General features: G+C 46.3%; 1 protein-coding gene across 1 annotated transcript; it reads right to left on the minus strand.

The window, feature by feature from the left end:
- Window positions 1–2,805: 2,805 nt before the first annotated feature.
- LOC147651473 (uncharacterized) lies at window positions 2,806–10,753 on the minus strand. The gene has a single exon (XM_086842761.1). The coding sequence runs from the start codon at window positions 4,735–4,737 to the stop codon at window positions 3,583–3,585; it is 1,155 nt and encodes a 384-aa protein (XP_086698887.1). The 5' UTR covers window positions 4,738–10,753; the 3' UTR covers window positions 2,806–3,582.
- Window positions 10,754–18,071: the final 7,318 nt, after the last annotated feature.

Consider the following 18,071-nt stretch of genomic DNA (forward strand, 5'->3'; position numbering starts at 1 on the left):
AATGTTTCTAGAGTGTAGAACCAGCAACATTAAGGGGAAAACTGAAGTAATTGTGTGCAGCCAGACAATCACCCCTAAAATGATAATACAAAGGTGACTGTGCTGTAATTTAGAAGACCCTAGAGATATAGATAACTCATGATGCTTAAAGTTTTCAATTATTATAATTAATATGTAAACCAAGAAACAGGGCAGAACTCCAGGCTTTGGAGAGGATGTTTCTTCCTGGGAAGCAGTACTTCTGCAGCAGGAAAACCAGTCAGCACCCCCCACCTTACAACCAATACTGTATTCAGCATGATGTGAACTCTCTCCAGTCTGATTTTAGCTGAGGAAGGTCACTTGTGTGACTGTCAGCTGCAGTAGAATTGAAGGGATTCTTCAGTTTTGCAAAACAGTGAAAAATCAGGGAGATACAACAGTGCTGCTTCTTTGAAGGCTGCCCTGCCCCACTTGTTGCTTTGGGATTATCTCAGGTAAAGAGCTGGTTATATGTTGGAAAAGGAATTTTTCTTAGAAATGGAAGTTTGCTGTGGCAGGATTCACCACCAGGTGGAGATTTTATGCATCAACTAAGTGCTCTTTTTGTTTTTAGCACATAAACCGTCTTTGCTAAGAATTTGTGTTATTTTTCTTTCTGTTGCGTGAAGTACCTTTTGGTCCAGGTGAGAGCAGCCTACGGAACAGAGAACCTTTGTCAACCTCAGCCTTTTTGCATTTGCTGACATTTCTGGAGGAGGCAATTCCCTGAAGCTGTTCCTGTTTCTATTTTAGGTTTAACTGCATGAATTCACACCTTTCTAAGGCAAGGGTTCAGGACAGAGGATGCAGTGACCTTTAAGGATTGACATGCTTTCAGTAATGCCACCAAAACAAAGGGAGATTGAGTGGCAACAGTGGAAATGTCTCTTGGCACTGGTGCTGCTCCATTTTCCAATGGGTCAGCTGAACCCAGCTGAATTAGCACTGAATTTATCCTTGAGCCTTTTTAATGTGTTTGAAACATTTTATAGCGAGTAGTTTCCTGGGATGTGAATCAGTTTCATTTGCTCTGTGCCTTCTTCCTGCTCTTTTCATGGCAGAAGGAGGTCAATATGAAATTTGGATATGTTGCTCCCAAGGCAAGCACACTCCAAAGGCTGATCAGACATGGGTATGATAACAGTCCTGGATGTTCTAAAAATGTTCTTGAGAACCAAAGGACTTCTGGGGAAAGTTGGTGTCTTGAAGCTCCTGTTTTGTGCCTTTTGCAATATTAGAACTCTCTTAACAGAAGGGTTTGATTATGAAATTGCTTTGTGCTTTCATGGGATCACCCTGGCCAGGCAACTGTCTCATCTACTTCTCTGTCTCTTCTTGCTGTGTCCTCATGGAGCACTCTGATCACTTGGGTCCCAGTTTCATTGGCACCCTGGGTTGTGCTGGAAAGCAAAAGTACTCATTACCTGGTTTGGAGACAAGGGAAGTTTGCTTATTTTCCCCAGGAAAATCAAAAAGGTGATTTAAACCATTTATGAGGTTTCCAGGTGACCACAATTTTGGAATTGTTCAGAACACAAATCAATTCCAGGCAAAACTATATATGAATATAGAGGGTGTGAGAACTGTGAGCTGGATTGCCTTGCCCTCAGGAAAAATCCTGTGGACAGTGATTGGCAAGGAATGTTTGTGCATGGGCTGGGGCTGCTGGCACACAGCTGTTCCAGGGGGACCAGGAGTGGGACTGTGAGCTGGGAGCTCGCCTCAGTGGGGGGGTACATGTGGACATCAGTCATTGTGTAAGGAAATGGAGCATACCTTGTTATCCAAATCATCTTCAGGTGGGGTTGTTTTTACTCCTGGAATTATATTGGAAAAAATGTGAAAAAAAATAAGTGAGTGGCACAAAAATCTACATCTGACTTAGGCAAGACCTGAGCAAGTTTGAGCCCTCACCGCCCTTTTTTTTCCTCTTTAGAGCAGCTTCCCTTTGGACTTCAGCTGCTGGAAAACAACATATATTCACAGGCTGTGCTTTATTTGCAAGCCAGTAAAAGTTTTGAGGAATGCATTCCAATATGATAGATTTTATTTTATCATGAATAAAGCATAGAGTAAACCCTGCTCAACCACCCTTTCCAAACCTCTGTTTTTAATAATGTCTCTGAGTTCTTGTATTAATTTGCTGGCATTCTTGACAGACTCAGTTACAAGTCAGAGGCTGTAATGAAACAGGTGAGACATTTTACTTTGCATCATTTTTACCTGCAGAGATGAGATATAAAATGAGACACCTGCACAGTGAGTGCTGTGTGGTGCCCAGGTTTCTCCCAGGCCTGTTTGCTTTTCAAATTCTTTGCCATTTACCTGTATGATACCATGTCTACAGGGCATCAAGTTCACACTGCTTGGGACACGATGCACATCAGTTTGTTACCAAACCAGAGGAAAAGAACACAAGAATTGCTCCCTTTTTCTGAGCTTAAATGTGGATCTCCACCCGATCCAAAGTAAGGCTGAGCTCTTTCCTTGGGAGGTGCCCAGACACTCAATCCCCATTATTTGAAAAGAAAGGGAATGAATGAAGCCCCTGCAGAAATGGCCCTGCAGAACTGTGTTTTGTTTGTTCAGATGAAGTGGATTAGACAATTCCTTTCCTCATTGGTGCCGTGGCGGTGGAGGTGGCAGGGGTGCCACGACTACCCTGAAGAAGCCGTCCTGAAAAGGACTGCCCAGGGGCACAGACGAAGCATCCTTTGCCCAGTGAGTGATCTCAGCTCAGCGGCAGTGTGCAGGCAACACAGAAAGAGAGACTAGAGAGCTGTATGGCATTCCACTGAGAAATAGCTTTTATTATAGCAGGGTGTTGCAGGTGTTCCTCCTCCAGGGAGACCCCTCTGTCCCACCCCCGGTGGTGAGAGTCGGGATCATCTCAGAACACAGGTGGTGGAGGGGGTCCTGGAGTGGATACAACACGGACTCAAAGTATCTAGACACAGGAGGCTCAAACTTGCTGGAATAATCCCGGGTTTATTGTCTGTTGTCCATCCGGGGCAAGAGAGAGAGCGAAATGCTCTCGGTCTTATCTCTTATACCAGGGGGCAGGGGTGATCAGGGGATACAGGGAGGTCACAGCCAATGGGAAGGGGGAAGGGAAAGAAGGTTTTCAGGTAGGAACTAACATTACACAAACCAGAGGTGAGTTTTACCCTTGGGAGGTACCAAGATTTTTAGATGCACTGCAACAGCCGGGCCCTCAGTGAAGGCAACCAGTGACAGCAGCTCTCCAACAGGAGGAAAACCGGGGTATTTATAGGGAAGGAGAGGGGCGGGGGAAACTTGGATACATATATCGGGGTGGACTGACATGGAGGGAAACCAATGGGGTGCAACATATTAACGTGTTCAACTCTAAGGCCTCTGGGAGTGACACCTTTTCTCTTCATGAGACAAAGTGTCTTGCCTAGGGAGAAGCTCCCCAGGGGAGAGCCAGAATCTCTGAATTGGCTGGTTTCCCGTCCTCCACAACTCCTGCTTCTTTATTTAATAAAAGGCATCTCCCAGAAACCTAGTTAGCAACTTTTTGAAACAGGAGAACATACATTACACAATGATGATAATTAAAAAAATCCAAAAGATGTATGTAAGGAGGGAGGCAACCCATCCTTTGAGTCCCCAGCTTCCAAAATGGTCCTCAAACCACTGGGGCTCCTTTTCTCTTTTGAGTTCCAGTACCATGTTGCTGGTCTTTTGGATGCGCGCATGGATGCTTTCGCCGTGGTTGGACAGGTGAAAGCAGCACAGCCCGTCGAACTCCTTGCAACTGTGTTCATGGACCAGGAGAAGAAAGTCTATGGCAGCCCGGTTTTGTAGAGTGGTGTGCCTAACAGTCTCTTCATCCGCTAAGAGGTCGCTCAAGACAGAGGAGGTCAGGTTGGCCTCCTTACCAAGCCAACATTCCAGATGAGAAAGCTCACCGAGAGCTTTAGCAGCAGCTACCCATGGCAAAAATGCCATCACTACCCTCTTCGTATATGACCAATCATCAATTTGGCTATCACAATTTTCATCTAATTGGGTGAGATCTCTCTTTTGGCGGGCCAATTCATTTTTTCTTTGCCCATCATACATCAGAGTTGAATTTGGAGTGAGGATGGTAAGCTGTCCAAGCGTGCAAGGACCTCCCTGGAGTCGGGAAGGGATGCCTGCCCACACTCTATCCCCACAGATCAAGAACACTCCCCGGGGAAGCACTCTGGGATGGTGAGAGGAAGCAGATAGTGTACTGCTAGTATAATTGCACCATTTAGATTGGCTGTAAATTTTACTGTTGGGGGTCACAATTTTCTTTGATTTCATTGCCCTGTGGTATTCCGAGGCAGGCCATGCCTGGTCTACTACTGGACGATAGTCAAAATTTATACAATAGGTAGCCTTGGAGGACACCAAAAGCTCCAATTCCTGGGGTTCCTCTGGTGCATGGGGCAAGGTCCTTGTCCACTCGTCCCAAATGTCTACTGGGTTGGGTTTTTTCCCTGTGAAAGGATATTCATGGGGCTTCAAAGGAATCCCTATCAGGCAGGATGACAGAGGGTTGGTGGCACTGCCCATGGACAAGCACATGTGCTCTTGTCTTAGAGTCTTGGCAAGAGTGATCCACACATTCTCCCGGGGCTGTGCTACTAGCCAGGCATCCACGGCTGATGTTGTCAGGAGCATCCAGGTGGCCAGGAACACAAGGATGGTGTTAAATTCCATGGTCTGTAAATGAATGTAAAACAGATTAGGGCTGAGCAAGGAAAGATGTTATTTTTCCTTCTCCCACTTTCTACTCCTGTCTCTCCCCACCTTTCAAAAAAAAAAAAAATGAGGAACAGGTATTGGGGATGAGGTAGTGGTTTGCTGGCGGGGTCATTTTGTGCATAGGAGACACATGACCAGACACCAGCAGCAGCAGCATTAAGGTGCATCTAGTGCAAATTAGCAAGTGGGTAGTTTAAGGGTAGGTATTTAAGGTGAGAAAGGGAAGAGGGGGAGGGAAAAGGGAAGGGAAAGGAGTTAGAGGAACTTGTACGTTTCACAACATTGGGGTGGACATTGGCTCTTGTCTTTTTGTAGTCCTGGTGGCAGGACGATTTGGCTTATATGAAGTGGGTGGTCTGGTGGTAAGCTGTGTCGGTCGCCGTCTGATCGATGGTCTGGTAGCGGGCCGGCTCAGTGGACTCCGGCGACATCTCCGTCTCCAGGCTGCGGTGGCTTGTTGTTTTTGAGAACCTGTGTGGGTCTCAGGAGATTCTGATTGATCTGGTTCTGGTGCAGGGTTTTCAGGGCCTAAGTATGATTTTATATTTTTCCCTGGGAGCCACCTAGGACCAGATGGAGTCGACACACAAGCATACCCTCTCCCCCAGGTAATCAATGGGAAAGGTCCCAGTGTTTGCTGTGATTCGGGGTCTTTGATCAGCATCGGCAGCTTTTCTGTGAATTTGGCATGGGTCGAATTAGAGAAGTGCCGTATCACAGGGGGGTCAGGCTCTGTAGATGAACAATTCAGAAAATTCATAACATACAGAGCCTTACAGAGCCTCTCAATGGGAGGAATGATCTCTGTTCCTCCCTGCTGCTGATCAAGGACTCTCTTAAGGTTCTGGTGTGTCCTTTCCACAATTGATTGCCCTGTGGGAGAGTGAGGTATGCCTGTGGTATGCCTCACCCCCCACTGGCTGAAGAAATCTCTCAACTTGTGAGAGGTGTAAGCGGGTCCATTATCTGTTTTTATTTGCTGGGGGATTCCCAGGGTAGCAAACACAAGGAGAAAATGTTGGATGGTATGTTTGGCATTTTCTCCCGCATGGGCTGAGGCTAACACTGCCAGAAAAGGTGTCCACTGAAACGTGAACATATTTAACTCTCCCGAAGGATGGGACGTGGGTAACATCCGTCTGCCAAATTTGGCAGCTGTTGAGTCCTTGGGGGTTAGCCCCAGAGTTCATGGCTGGAATTTGAAAAGATTGACAATTGGGACAGGTGGCAACTATTGCCCTGGCCTGATCCCTGGGTAACTTGAACATCCTCATCAAGGCAGGGACGTTCTGATGATAAAATTGGTGGGACAATTTTGCTTGCGCAAGTATGTACGGGACTATGGCTGCTCCAGCAGGCATGGCTAAGGTGTCTGCTCTCTTGTTACCCTCCGCGATGGCACCTGGGAGGTCTGTGTGTGACCTTACATTCATGACATAGTATGGTTGCTTTCTGTGGGAGATGAGATATATTAATTCAGAAAGCAATTTGTATAAATTTGGGTTAGAGACTTCTTTTAAAAATGCATGTTCTGCTCTCATAGCTATTCCAGCCACATAAGCCGAATCTGTGACCAAATTAAAAGGCTCAGAGAATTTCTCAAAAGCTCTGACGACGGCTGCCAATTCAGCAATCTGTGGTAATCCCTCGACCACTTGGACATCAGATTCCCATTTCTGTGTCCTGGGGTCCTTCCAAGTCATTAGTGACTTGTGGGATTTCCCCAAGCCATCTGTAAAAACTGTCAGAGCCTTGAGTGGTGTTTTGCCCTGTAATAATTTGGGTACCAAATTAAATGTGGTTTTGAATAGTTTGTGGCCAGGTGGATGTATAGAAATCTGGCCTGAATAGCTATCGAGAGTGAACTGAAGGCTCTCATTGGTTTGGAGTAAAGGCTCCAAATCCCCAGTTGTCAATGGAAGGAAAATGCATGTGAACTCACACTCCACAAGAGTGCGGAGACAGCCTCTTGCTTTTTTAATGAGTTCAGCCATGATTTCCTGTGGAGTCGTGATAGTCGTGATAGTTTTGGTGGGCTGATTGTGAAAATCCACTTGATGATAAGGAGTAGATCTTTCAATGCCATGTCCCATTGGAAAACGAGCGCGTGTAAGCGCGGGGCCTTACCCAGGATAACCAGCTGGAAGGGCAGGCTGGGCTCATAGCGGTGGGCTTGCCACGAAGACAGGGCCTCCTGGACCTTGGTGATGGATTCCCAGGCCTCCGGTGTAAGGGAGCGCGGTGAGTCGAGGGCCTCACTGCCACGGAGCAGGTTGAAGAGGGGCGCGAGGACATCCATCGTTACCCCAAGCAGAGGACGTATCCAGTTGATGGACCCGCAGAGCTGCTGTAGGCCCCACAGGGTCTTGGGGTCGTCTTTGATGGTCAGCTGCTGGGGCACGATGGTCCGCTCACAGATCTGGAGTCCCAGGTAGGTCCAAGGGCAGGTGTGCTGGATCTTGTCCTCACGGATCTCAAATCCAGCATCCTCAATTGTCTGGATAGTTTTTTGTAAAGTCCGGTTCAGGTAGTCATCATCAGTGGCACAAACCAGGATGTCATCCATGTAATGTAGAATGACTGCATCTGGGAACAGGACCCTCACTGGGGACGGGATGTGGGCTACTTACCATTGGCAGATGGTGGGAGAATTTTTCATCTTTTGCAGGAGAGCAAGCCAATGGTACCTTTTTAGAGGTGCCTGTCTGTTCGGGGAGGGAACCGAAAATGCAAACCTGGGAGCGTCTCGAGAATGGAGAGGGATGTTAAAAAAGCAATCTTTGATGTCTATGATTGCAAGCTTCCAGTCCCGAGGAAGCATGGAAAGTGAGGGCATACCAGGCTGGAGGGGGCCCATATCCTCAATGACCTCATTGATTTTTCGGAGGTCATGGAGGAGTCTCCACCTGTCTTTGCCTGGTTTGCTTAAAACAAAGACAGGGGAGTTCCAAGGGCTGTTGGTCTCTGTAATATGGCCCTTGGCAAGCTGCTCCTCCACGAGGGCTTCTAGTGCGCGCAGTTTGGTTTCGGAAAGGGGCCTGATCAACCCACACTGGATGGTGCTGTTTCCAGGTGAGTTGGGGGATGGTGGGCTTAGTGCGCTCTTCAGTGACCCCCACTAAAAATCCCTACTGGGAATACGCAAAGAAGCCCCCCCATTGGGATAGGAGATCCCTTCCCCAGAGAGTGATTGGTGCCCTCACAACAAATGGCCTGATGGTCGCCATTTTTCCCTCGGGACCTTCTGCTATTACATTGTGCCTGCTTCTCATAGACACTGCCACTCCGCCAATTCCCGAAATCATCCCCGCCACAGGCTGCAATTCCCATTTGGCTGGCCACTGGGAACGGGCAATGATGGTAACGTCTGCTCCAGTGTCCAGCATTCCTGGGCAATGGATCTTTTCCCCTTTACAGAACAGGCTGCAGTCCATGACAGGCTTGTTGGAGCCCACAACCTGAGTCCACATGGTGGTGGGATTGAGGAGAACCTGTTCTGGACAGTCATTTGGTAACAAAAAGGCTTGTGCCACTGGAGTCTGCTGTTTTAAAAAATAAGGAGGGTCTGTGCAAGTTAAAGAGATGAAAATTTCACCTCTTGGGTGTAAGGTCTGGACTTCTGGAGTTATGTGGACTTGTCCCAGAGAGTTAATTGGATTCCCAAGTATTAAAATGTTGGAGGGACCACCTGGTGGTGCACATTTCCCTGTGGAAATATAAACAGTCACCCTTAAGCTGCAAGGAGAGTCTGGTTACCAATTGGTGTCAGGTTCCCATCTGAATCGCTCCACCTGCTGGGTCTGAGATCATGGTCCCCGTGGAGGCAGGATGGTGGGTTTGGCAGGAGGGGTGGAGTGGTGTGGCATTTGATTTGATGTCAGAGCGCAGGGCCATTCTGCGCTCTGCTTGGAGTTTCCCGAACGCCAATTTGATCTGGGTAACCATTGGTGGGTAGGTGGTTGTAGAAAATGTCTCTCTGGGCAGCTTTTGAAAAGATGTCCAGACTTGCCACAATGTGTCTCCAGGCAGTCTTTGAAAAAATGTCCAGGTTTGCCGCAATTAAAGCAGCGGCTTGTGCTTGAGTCTCTCAATCTCTCTACTGCATTCATCTCTTCTGCCACTCCCTTTGCGACTGCAAGTGCTACCGTATTCTCACTTGAGGCAGAGAAGTGCTTGGTGCAGGCTTCAGCCATCTGATCTATGGTCGGTTTGAGGTCAAGTGGAAGGGCCCGTAAGACTGCTTTGCACTCTGAATTAGCATTGGCCATTGCTATTTTTACTGATAATTCCTTTTGTGCCTGAGGGCTCTCTATTTGCTTTTCAATGGCCAATTTTAATTTATCTACATATTTGATAAAGGATTCACTTGCCCCTTGTTTGATGTTGGTGAAGCACTGCATTGGCACTTTGTCATCAGCAGTGGTAAAAAGAGATACCTTGGCAGCATGGGCAATGTCATGTAGGGCTGCCTTGGGCAGCTCTTGGGCCTGATCTCAGTGCTTCTGGAAATCACCTTCTCCTGCCAGTTGTTCCCGGGTTAAATTTGGTTGGTTGGCATCTTTGGTGTATACATCTGCCAATTGCTTTAGATGTTTTTTCCACTGCCTCTCCCACAGCATATATTCTGCTGGGGAGAGAAGACAGTTCATGATATTTTTAATGTCATGGGGCATCAAGACATGGGCTGTGAAGGTGGCTTCCAGTAAATGTTTGAAGAAATGAGAGCCCTGGCCATGTTCTTCCGCAGCCTTGCAAAGTTCCTGCAACTCTCTACTTACACTATAAGGACTCCCACACGTTAATGAGTGCCCCTGCCCTGTCCTTCTTATGTACTACAGGGAAGACTAAGGTCTTTTTGGACTGGGCTGAGTCCCCTGCCTGTGTGGCTTCCCTCTGTACCTCGGCCCAGTGGTCCTCATATTCAGAATCTGAATATGAGGACTCACTGTCCTCATCTCCTGGTGGAGATGAGTACCTGATGTCCTGGGTACCTGATGACAGTGCATGGCCATTTTGGGCAACCGGTACTGGCTCGCTTGTGAGTGGCTAAGGAAGCCAAGATGTCTTCATTCCAGTTGCCGTCATTACCACTTCTGGTCCCAGTGCTGGGGGGGCTGGTGGTGGGAATGCCGTTGGGGGTGGAGCTCTGGTTGGAAGGGCCGGGACTGGAGTCCGTGACGGGGAGGGGTTTCCCGATGGAAGGGGAGGGGCCCAAGGTGGTTACACCCAGTGATGCGGTGGGAGGGGAAGAGGAGAAGGGCGTGGCAGGAAGAGGAGGGGTAGAGGCGGGAAAGTGGCCATTTTGAGGTGAAAGGACGGGAAAACCTGGTTGTGAAGGAGACAAGATGGCGGGGCTGGCCACATTGCCAGCACCATCTTTGCCAACGTTAAGAACCGGGGGGGATACAACCAGGTAAGTGGGCATAGGGAGGAGGGTAGAGGAAAGGTCCAGAGCAGCATGGCCAGTGCTGTCCTGATAAGGGTATAGAGGTGGCTATAGGGGGGTGTCAGGGAGACGGCAGCAACCCTGTGCCTGTAGGCTACGTCCACCCGCCAGCTGTCCCTCGGGTAGGGAAGAGGGTTTAGGAACACTTTGTTACTATGGGGTTAAATGTTTCTGAAAATGTTTCTTAAAATCTTGTAGAGGTAGGCCTCAAGAATGCTTGGTACTAGGGATGTCTAGAAAGCTGAAATTTTTACGGTAAAGGGAGCTGGTACTTGGGGTCTCCAAGATACCCACCCAGAGATAAGATTTGTACATGTTCGTACAAGGATGAGCTAACTCTCATGAAGCAATATCGATAAAGTTAATGAAGATTTATTAATGAAGCAATATTGATAAGGTTGTTACAGTGATTACTGCTACAGCTGAAATTGTATAAATATGTGCACTTTAGACAAAGACAATGGAGCTAGATTTGGGTTGCTGATACCCCTAGTTCCCGTGCGCTTCAATAAAGTACCTGCATATAATCAATCTGTGATTATGTGTGTTCCTGAACGCTAACAACTTGGAGAGGGTAACGGGGACGGGGATTTCAACTGGGGACCCGAAACTTCATCAACCCTTTTTCCCTCTTTCTCAACAGGAAGTATAATGGTTTGCAACAAAGGAAAAAACTTGGCAACTGATAAATCTCCCCCCGCTAAGAGCAGTGTATAACTTTTTCCCCACATTATCCCAAAAATTCCCTGACTTAACAGAATCAGGAGTTACTTTAAAGTACTTAAAAACCCAATGAATAAACCTCTTTAACTCCCCTTTAGAAAACTTAAAATTTCCCGCTTTGAGGGTGCCCACAACGTGGATATAAAGGAAGGGTCCCAGGAAGGGACAGTCTCGGTTTGGAGAGCTGGTTCCCCACCCAGCAGCAAAATGCAAACTAAACTAAGAAAGGCCAAAAAAATACTTAAAGGGGTGACTCACACTTTTTCTTCAGCCGATGCCGATGAGGCCAATGGAAAGCTGGTGGGAGGATGGTCACCTGGCAGCCGGTCCTCAGGGGCTCTTCTATCTTCTTTCTTCTTGGCCCTGGATGGTCAGCAAGGGTCCTGGTTGCAGCCCTTCAGATTGCCTCTTGCTAGAACACAAGGGGTTCTCCTCAGGGGGATGGCTGCTCCAACAGCAGCACACTCTGCAGTTAAAACTGCAGGCAGATGCTTCTTCAGGGGCTCTTATAGCAGGGCCCTCAGTGAGGGCAGCCAGTGACAGCAGCTCCCTGAACAGGGCAAATGCCGGAAGGAGAGGGGCGGGTAAAACTTGGATTCGTGTATCGGGGTGGATTGGCATAGAGGGAAATCAATGGGGTGCAACATATTAACATGTTCAACTCTAAGGCTTCTGGGAGTGGCACTGTTTCTCTTCATGACATAAAGTGACTCGCCTGGGAGAAGGTCTCCCAGGTCAGAGCCAGCATCTCTGAATTGGCTAGTTTCCCGGCTTCCGCGGTTTCCCAGCTTCTGCAACTTGCACTCTTGGTAGTCACAGCTTCAGTCCTGCCTGGCGAGTTCCTGAAACACAAGCCCTAAATGACTAAAACTCAGCTCAAACTAGGACGACTTTTTTCCAAGGATTGTAGATGAATGGAGGATGAAGCAAAGCATTTTTATCCTATATGGTAGTCTGAGGCAGGAGCTGACTGAAAATTTCATTCTAGGTACAATCTGTCCCTTTTTTTTTTCAGTCACAAGATTTAAATTCTTTTTTACGGTGAATTTAAAATAAACATGAGCTATTAGATAAACATAAGATTTTGGCAGCCACACTCTGGATTAGACTTGTGGATTTTTTAATTTTTTTTTTTTAAATTTCAAGTAAGTTTTCAGAGACTTTGTTTGGATATACTCATCTATGGGATTTTTTTTTTTTTTCCTATATAAGCAGTACCTATTAAAATGGAAACTATTTTTCATTGTTTTTTGACTGAAGAAGAGGATGTTTTCTTTATTGGCAATTGTTACCAAAGTTAAGCCATGAACTTCCTTGCTCCCGTGATCCTGGAATTTTTTGCAGAGACCCTGTTTTTCCCCATACAGCCTCCATGTGTTTCCAGTGTGGACATTTGATCACAGGGAGCTCTGAAATACTTCATGATATTTTGTAACTGCCTTACATAAAGAAACGTCAGCTGACATTTTATCTGCTTTTGGTCACTGGCTGCAACTCACATTAAGGTAATTGCTTCTGATGTGCTATTTTTAGTAAGCATTGCATATTTAAATGCTATCTTTCTGTGGGAAACCTGCACACAAGACCCTCCTTAGAGAGATTTCCAAACACTTCCCTCCTCAGTGCAGATGCTGGAATTTTCTTTTAGCAACTTCCTGCTTAACTTTCAGTGAAATCTGTCATCCAGCCTCATGCTCTTTTGTTGTGCACATACACAATCATGGAATTTTCCTTTGCTTCAAGCACATGGACGTTAAACTGGGTAAGAGAAACTGAAGCAGATTTTCCTGAGTGGAAAATTGTTTCAGTATAACGCTTTCTTACATAAAACTGAAGCTTATTTAGCTTTATTCATTAATTCCATTATTCATTCAATTTAAAGAAAGGAAACATTCCTTCTGCAAATAAGAATCTTTTTCTACAAGAGCATTTAGCAGATTGGTTTACAACAGTGGAAAACCTGCTGTTCCACCCAGTAAGCTCTGCTCTGCGTGGTTTTGTATGGTTGTCTGTGAATTCATGGTTTCACTGAATCACAAAATCCCAGAACGGTTTGGGATGGAAGGGACCTTAACACCCATCCAGTGCCACCCCATGTCATGGGCAGGGACACTTTCCACTAGCCCAGGTTGCTCCAAGCCCCATCCAGCCTGGCCTGGGACACTGCCAGGGATCCAGGGGCAGACACAGCTTCTCTGGGCACCCTGTGACAGGGCCTCACAGGGAACAATTCCTTCCCAGTATCCCATCCAACCCTGCCCTGTGGCAGTGGGAAGCCATTCCCTGTGTCCTGTCCCTTGATCCCTTGTCCGAAGTCCCCCTCTAGCTCTCCTAGAGCCCCTTTAGGCACTGGAAGGGGCTCCAAGGTCTCCCCAGAGCAATGACATCCAGTGCTTTGAGAAGGGGGAAGCTGCACTCTGCAGCTCCTTGTTGTGACCTTTCCTCAGTGCCCACAAGGAAGGTACTACCAAGGTACCCCCAGGCTCTTCTCTGGGGCCTAGAAGGGATTCCAGTATTGGTACTGAGACACTGAGTTCCTTAAAACTGACTCTAGTTCTTCCCAGCTGGAGGCTGGAGGAGTCATCTGGTGTCAGCCAGAGAAGAATGTTCCATGACACAGCTTCCGTGGCAGCCCTTGGGATGGACAGTGCCCGCACAAATTATGGCTGTGGCTTGTGCCAGGGTGGGAAGGCCTCTGGAGCAGGCTCTGCCCACTGCTGTATACCCAAACTCCCAAGGATCTTTTCTACTCATCTTCACTTCCAGAATTAAATCAGGACTGTTTTCCAATGGGTTGTCACTTTGCCACACTTCCAACATACCCTTACAATTATAAAAAATAATAGGAAGAAGTTAAGAAAGAAAAGGGATGAAATTATATAGAATAAGCTGATTACTGGTGAGGGAAAAGGACTTGACAGATTAAAACTGTGCCCCATGATATTTTTCCATAACAGGCCTCCAGAAACTCAAATTATTTGTAGTTACCAGTGGGAATTGGAAGCACTTGAAGAAGTATTGTGAGTTAAACTACTCAGGTCAGAACAAGATCAAGGCAATGTACATCTCAGGATAGACAAACTGGAGAAATTTCTGTTTTATTCAAAGTTAAATTATATGACTGGGAAGGAGACATCCCATCATACTGTGTCTTGCCAAGACATATGACTCTAAGCAAAAACAAATCATCTGGAAATTGTTCAACTACTTTTTAAGATGGCCAATTATGCAATGGCATAAAAACCTGGATGGCTCACTGGGCTTAATATCCAAGCTTTGAGGGAAACTGTGCCCTGGAGAGACTCATCAGGAGATAAAGCCTTGCTGGCTTTGACTCCTCTCCCTAGGATATGCAGTTAGGGAAAATGTATAATGATCAAAATTACAGAAATAGAAAATAATTAAGGATCTACAAGCCCTGAAGTGGCTGTAAGAGCTCATACTCACAGCCCAGAGAGTTTATATCTGCCAGGATAAACATCCCATGTCTCTTTTTGGTGCTGGAGCTGTGTCAGTCATCCGTCTTCAGCAACATCATCCATTTATTTTTACCATTTGGATGTCTTGGGGAACCTGAAGCCAGCCAGGTGCACCATGTGCCTGCAGAAAAAGCCCTCTGCGAAGCGCAGAACTGGGGATCACAGGATCCTTAAGGCTGGAAAAGACCTTGGAGACCATCAGCTCCAACCATGGTTCTGAAGGGGATGTGTTCTCACACAACAAGAGTGTTTATTCCAGGAAATGAAGTGTCCAGGTTAGGGACTAACTGATGTCTAGATGAATTACTGTTTTTACAAGTAAAGTGTGTGAATTTATGGTTCTTATTGCTGTCCTTCACATGACTCATGCATTTTGATGGTGTTTCTTTGTGGAGCAGTTGTGAATTTGGTTTAATATTGACATGTCTCTCTACCACTATTTTTCTATTTATCCAGAGGCAGTCCTGACTATACTTTGGTATTTATTTCTCATTCTGACCCCCGGTGTAGAGAAGATAAATCATACAAGTCAAACAGCCAACAGAAAACAATCAGCTTGTCTGGTTCAGTGGTTTCCAGCAGCTGTGGAAACTCTGTGCTGGTTGCCTCTCTGTGTGCTGCTTGGAGGGAGTTCATTAAGTAAATGAGGGCTTTGCAGCGTTCTGGCAGTGTGTGTTATTTTGGGGTTACGTTCCAGATGACATTCTTCCAGGGACTGTTTTGGAGAGAGTTGCCAGCAACCTAGGGCCAGTGGGCTGGAGCCAGGTGGAAATAGCAGAGTTTATGTCACCAGCACAGAGCTCTGGCTGGGCAGCTAATTTTGGGCTGGTGCTTCTTTGAGGTAGCAGTTCCTGCATATGTCTGGTTCTAGCCATCACAAAGGCTGTCACAGCCTTGGGACAAGCCATCAGTGGTGCCCAGGCCAGCAGCTGGTGGCAGGGCTGGTGGGAATCACAATTTCCTGCTGTTCCAGGGAGTTTTTCTGTGCCTGCTGCTTGGTAAGAGGTCCAGCTCTTCTTAGGGAAAGAACACCTGACTCTGTGCAATGCCTGTGTTTCCTCTTGACTTGATTTCTGTGGGAAGGGCCAGAGCTGCTGTCCAAACCACTCCCCGTGGCTCTTCTCACCACAAACACTCCTCCACCCTCTCTCCTGGACTCCATGAACTGGGATCATCTGGGGTCGGACCCATGTGGGGTGGCTGGGAATGGAAGCGTGGATGTGGCAAGACAGACCTCGTGAACTTCCACTGGCTTAACTTGTGTGAAAGGCTGGAGCTCCTGTCCGGATCCATCAATTACGGATTGTTCCACATAGAATAATTCTGAAGTGTTGCACCTTGGCTCCTGGGGATTTTAAATGTTTATAGACTTTCCAGAGGGTAGGAAAGAGGGAAAATATTTGTGTGTAGATCATTTCTGTTATACTTGAGCAATATGAATGTTGGGCCTCTTCCCCAAGGCTCCTTGCTACCTGGTCTGTAGCACTAATGAATGTAAATGACAAAAGGCAGGCTTGCGAGCATTTCTGAGCAGGGGGGTGGGGGGAAGCCCCCAACAAAAGCAAAGTACAGCAGGAATCACCAGGTAACCATGTTACATCATTTTCTGTGTGCTGCACCCACTGGGCATGCAATATTTTCATATCAGGTGATTTGTTACCTGCTCCAAAGCAAGTCTCTGCAGCCCCATGGAGATTTACATTAAAATGATTATCCTTGGGTTGGAATATTTTAGTGATTGCCAATTACCTAGAATGCCTCCTCAGCACAAGGCAGTGCAAGATCAGTGTGAAACAAAGAACTTATGCACAGCATCAGAATCTGGACAGTTAAAATGTTCATGGTGGATGAGAGTGAGACAAGCCTGCCTGCAGAACTCCTCAGCTACAATGGCTTCATACACTGCTGGATAACACTTACCTAACTAACTGGGAACCACTTCTTATGCAAAAAACTCTATACAACTTCAGGCTTGCAGTCATCAAAAATTGTGTTGATTGAGGTAACATGTTTCATTCCATATCCTAAGGCTGTTTGGATTTCATCCAGGTGAACATTTCAAAACATCCCCTTCCCAGGTGTTCTGGTTCCAACTTAATTAGGAGAGTGATTTTAATTTTACTCTTTCTCAGCTGTTCTGTTTTGCTCTGATGATTACCCAAAATATTAATAAAGACTTCACCTCCTGTGCATTAAGAACTGGATTTTCCACTTGATACAGATGTGAATCTTTTTCTCTCACTTTGAGTTTCACATTTGATACAGCCATTTTTAACCTTCTTTTTAAGCTACCAGTATCTGGAATCAGTCCTGGTTTTGAGATGGAGTGCTTGTCCCTGAGCTCTAATGCCTGTTTTGTCTGGGATCAGGCATTCATGAACAGGAGCACTGCTAGAGAACATGTCTTTAAATACAGTCACCGCAGGCACATCCATTTCCAGGTGTGGAGCAGTATATTTGAAGCTTGTGGCAAACAATGTATTCCACATTTGCAGATTTTTTGTTTAAAATACAATGTCTTTTTCCTGAGGATATGCAAAGTGCTTTGTTTTGACAAGAGCTGAAATTATTTTAGTGCTGCCTGGTAAAGGGAATCACCCCTCTGCCCTTTCAATGCACCTGCGGTGGATTAGAAGTGTGGCATCCGTGAGAGATTTTAGAATCACAGAATCATTCAGGCTGGAAAAGACCTCCAGGATCATCCAGTCCAACCTGTGACCGATCACCAGAGCTAGACTACAGCATTCAACCCAATGAGCCCTTGTCAGCCAGAACAGAGCCCTGAGTGCCACATCCAGTCATTCCTTGAACATCTCCAGGGATGAGGACTGGGCAGCCCCTTCCAGTGCCTGTCCACCTACAATTCTGAGTTAGTAAACCTGCTGGGTACTGTGGCTAGGGGGAGATGCATATAAAAACCACTGAGGGGAAAAAAAAAGGAAAAAAAAAATAATTTGCTACCCTCAAAACTGAAAGTTAATAATTAACATGAAGGTAACCAATGCCAACAGAAATAAATAGTTTGTTTAGTTACTGAATAAAGTGTCATTAGGCAAATGAGATGACAAATTTGAATTGACGTGCATCCTAAAATAATCCATACAAATTTTGCAGGAGTGATAGCCACTGCTGTCGTTCTTTGAGGTCACATCTCCTCCTTTTATCCATATGACGTAAAGTGGGCTGGGAGCTGTGTGAGCCTTGTTTGCCTTCCTGTTACAGGAACTGTTCAGCTCCCTGAGGTTGTCAGAAACCCCTGAAACCTCCTTAAAAGTTTATGGGGGATTATGAGGAGCTGCAAGTTTTGGAACACCAGGCTATCCCTGTGTCACTGGGACTGTGTGTTAAGCTCAGAGACTGGATTTAAGGAATAATGGGCATGGCTAGGTGATCATTTTTGCTTTCATGTTGTTCTTTGGTTTGACCAGAGAATAAAGGTGAAAACCTAGCAAGACCAAAAACAATCATCTGTCTTTAGGTTCTCACTCCCATTGTCTTCCCACTCTGTTATCAAAAAGGAAAAATGTTGGTTTGCAAAATATTTACCAACTGAAAATGCCCAGCACGTTGCTGTCAGCTGGGTGTGGACATACATATGATTCACTCAGTTTTTAAAACCCTAGAATCCCAGAATGGTTTAG

This window comes from Cyanistes caeruleus, chromosome 9 (genome assembly GCF_971803275.1).
Source record: "Cyanistes caeruleus chromosome 9, bCyaCae1.hap1.1, whole genome shotgun sequence".
NCBI classification, from domain to species: domain Eukaryota; kingdom Metazoa; phylum Chordata; class Aves; order Passeriformes; family Paridae; genus Cyanistes; species Cyanistes caeruleus.

Bases quoted from the DNA above. Each gene is read 5' to 3' on its own strand.
- LOC147651473 (XM_086842761.1), bottom strand. From the start codon at position 4,737: ATGGAATTTAACACCATCCTTGTGTTCCTGGCCACCTGGATGCTCCTG.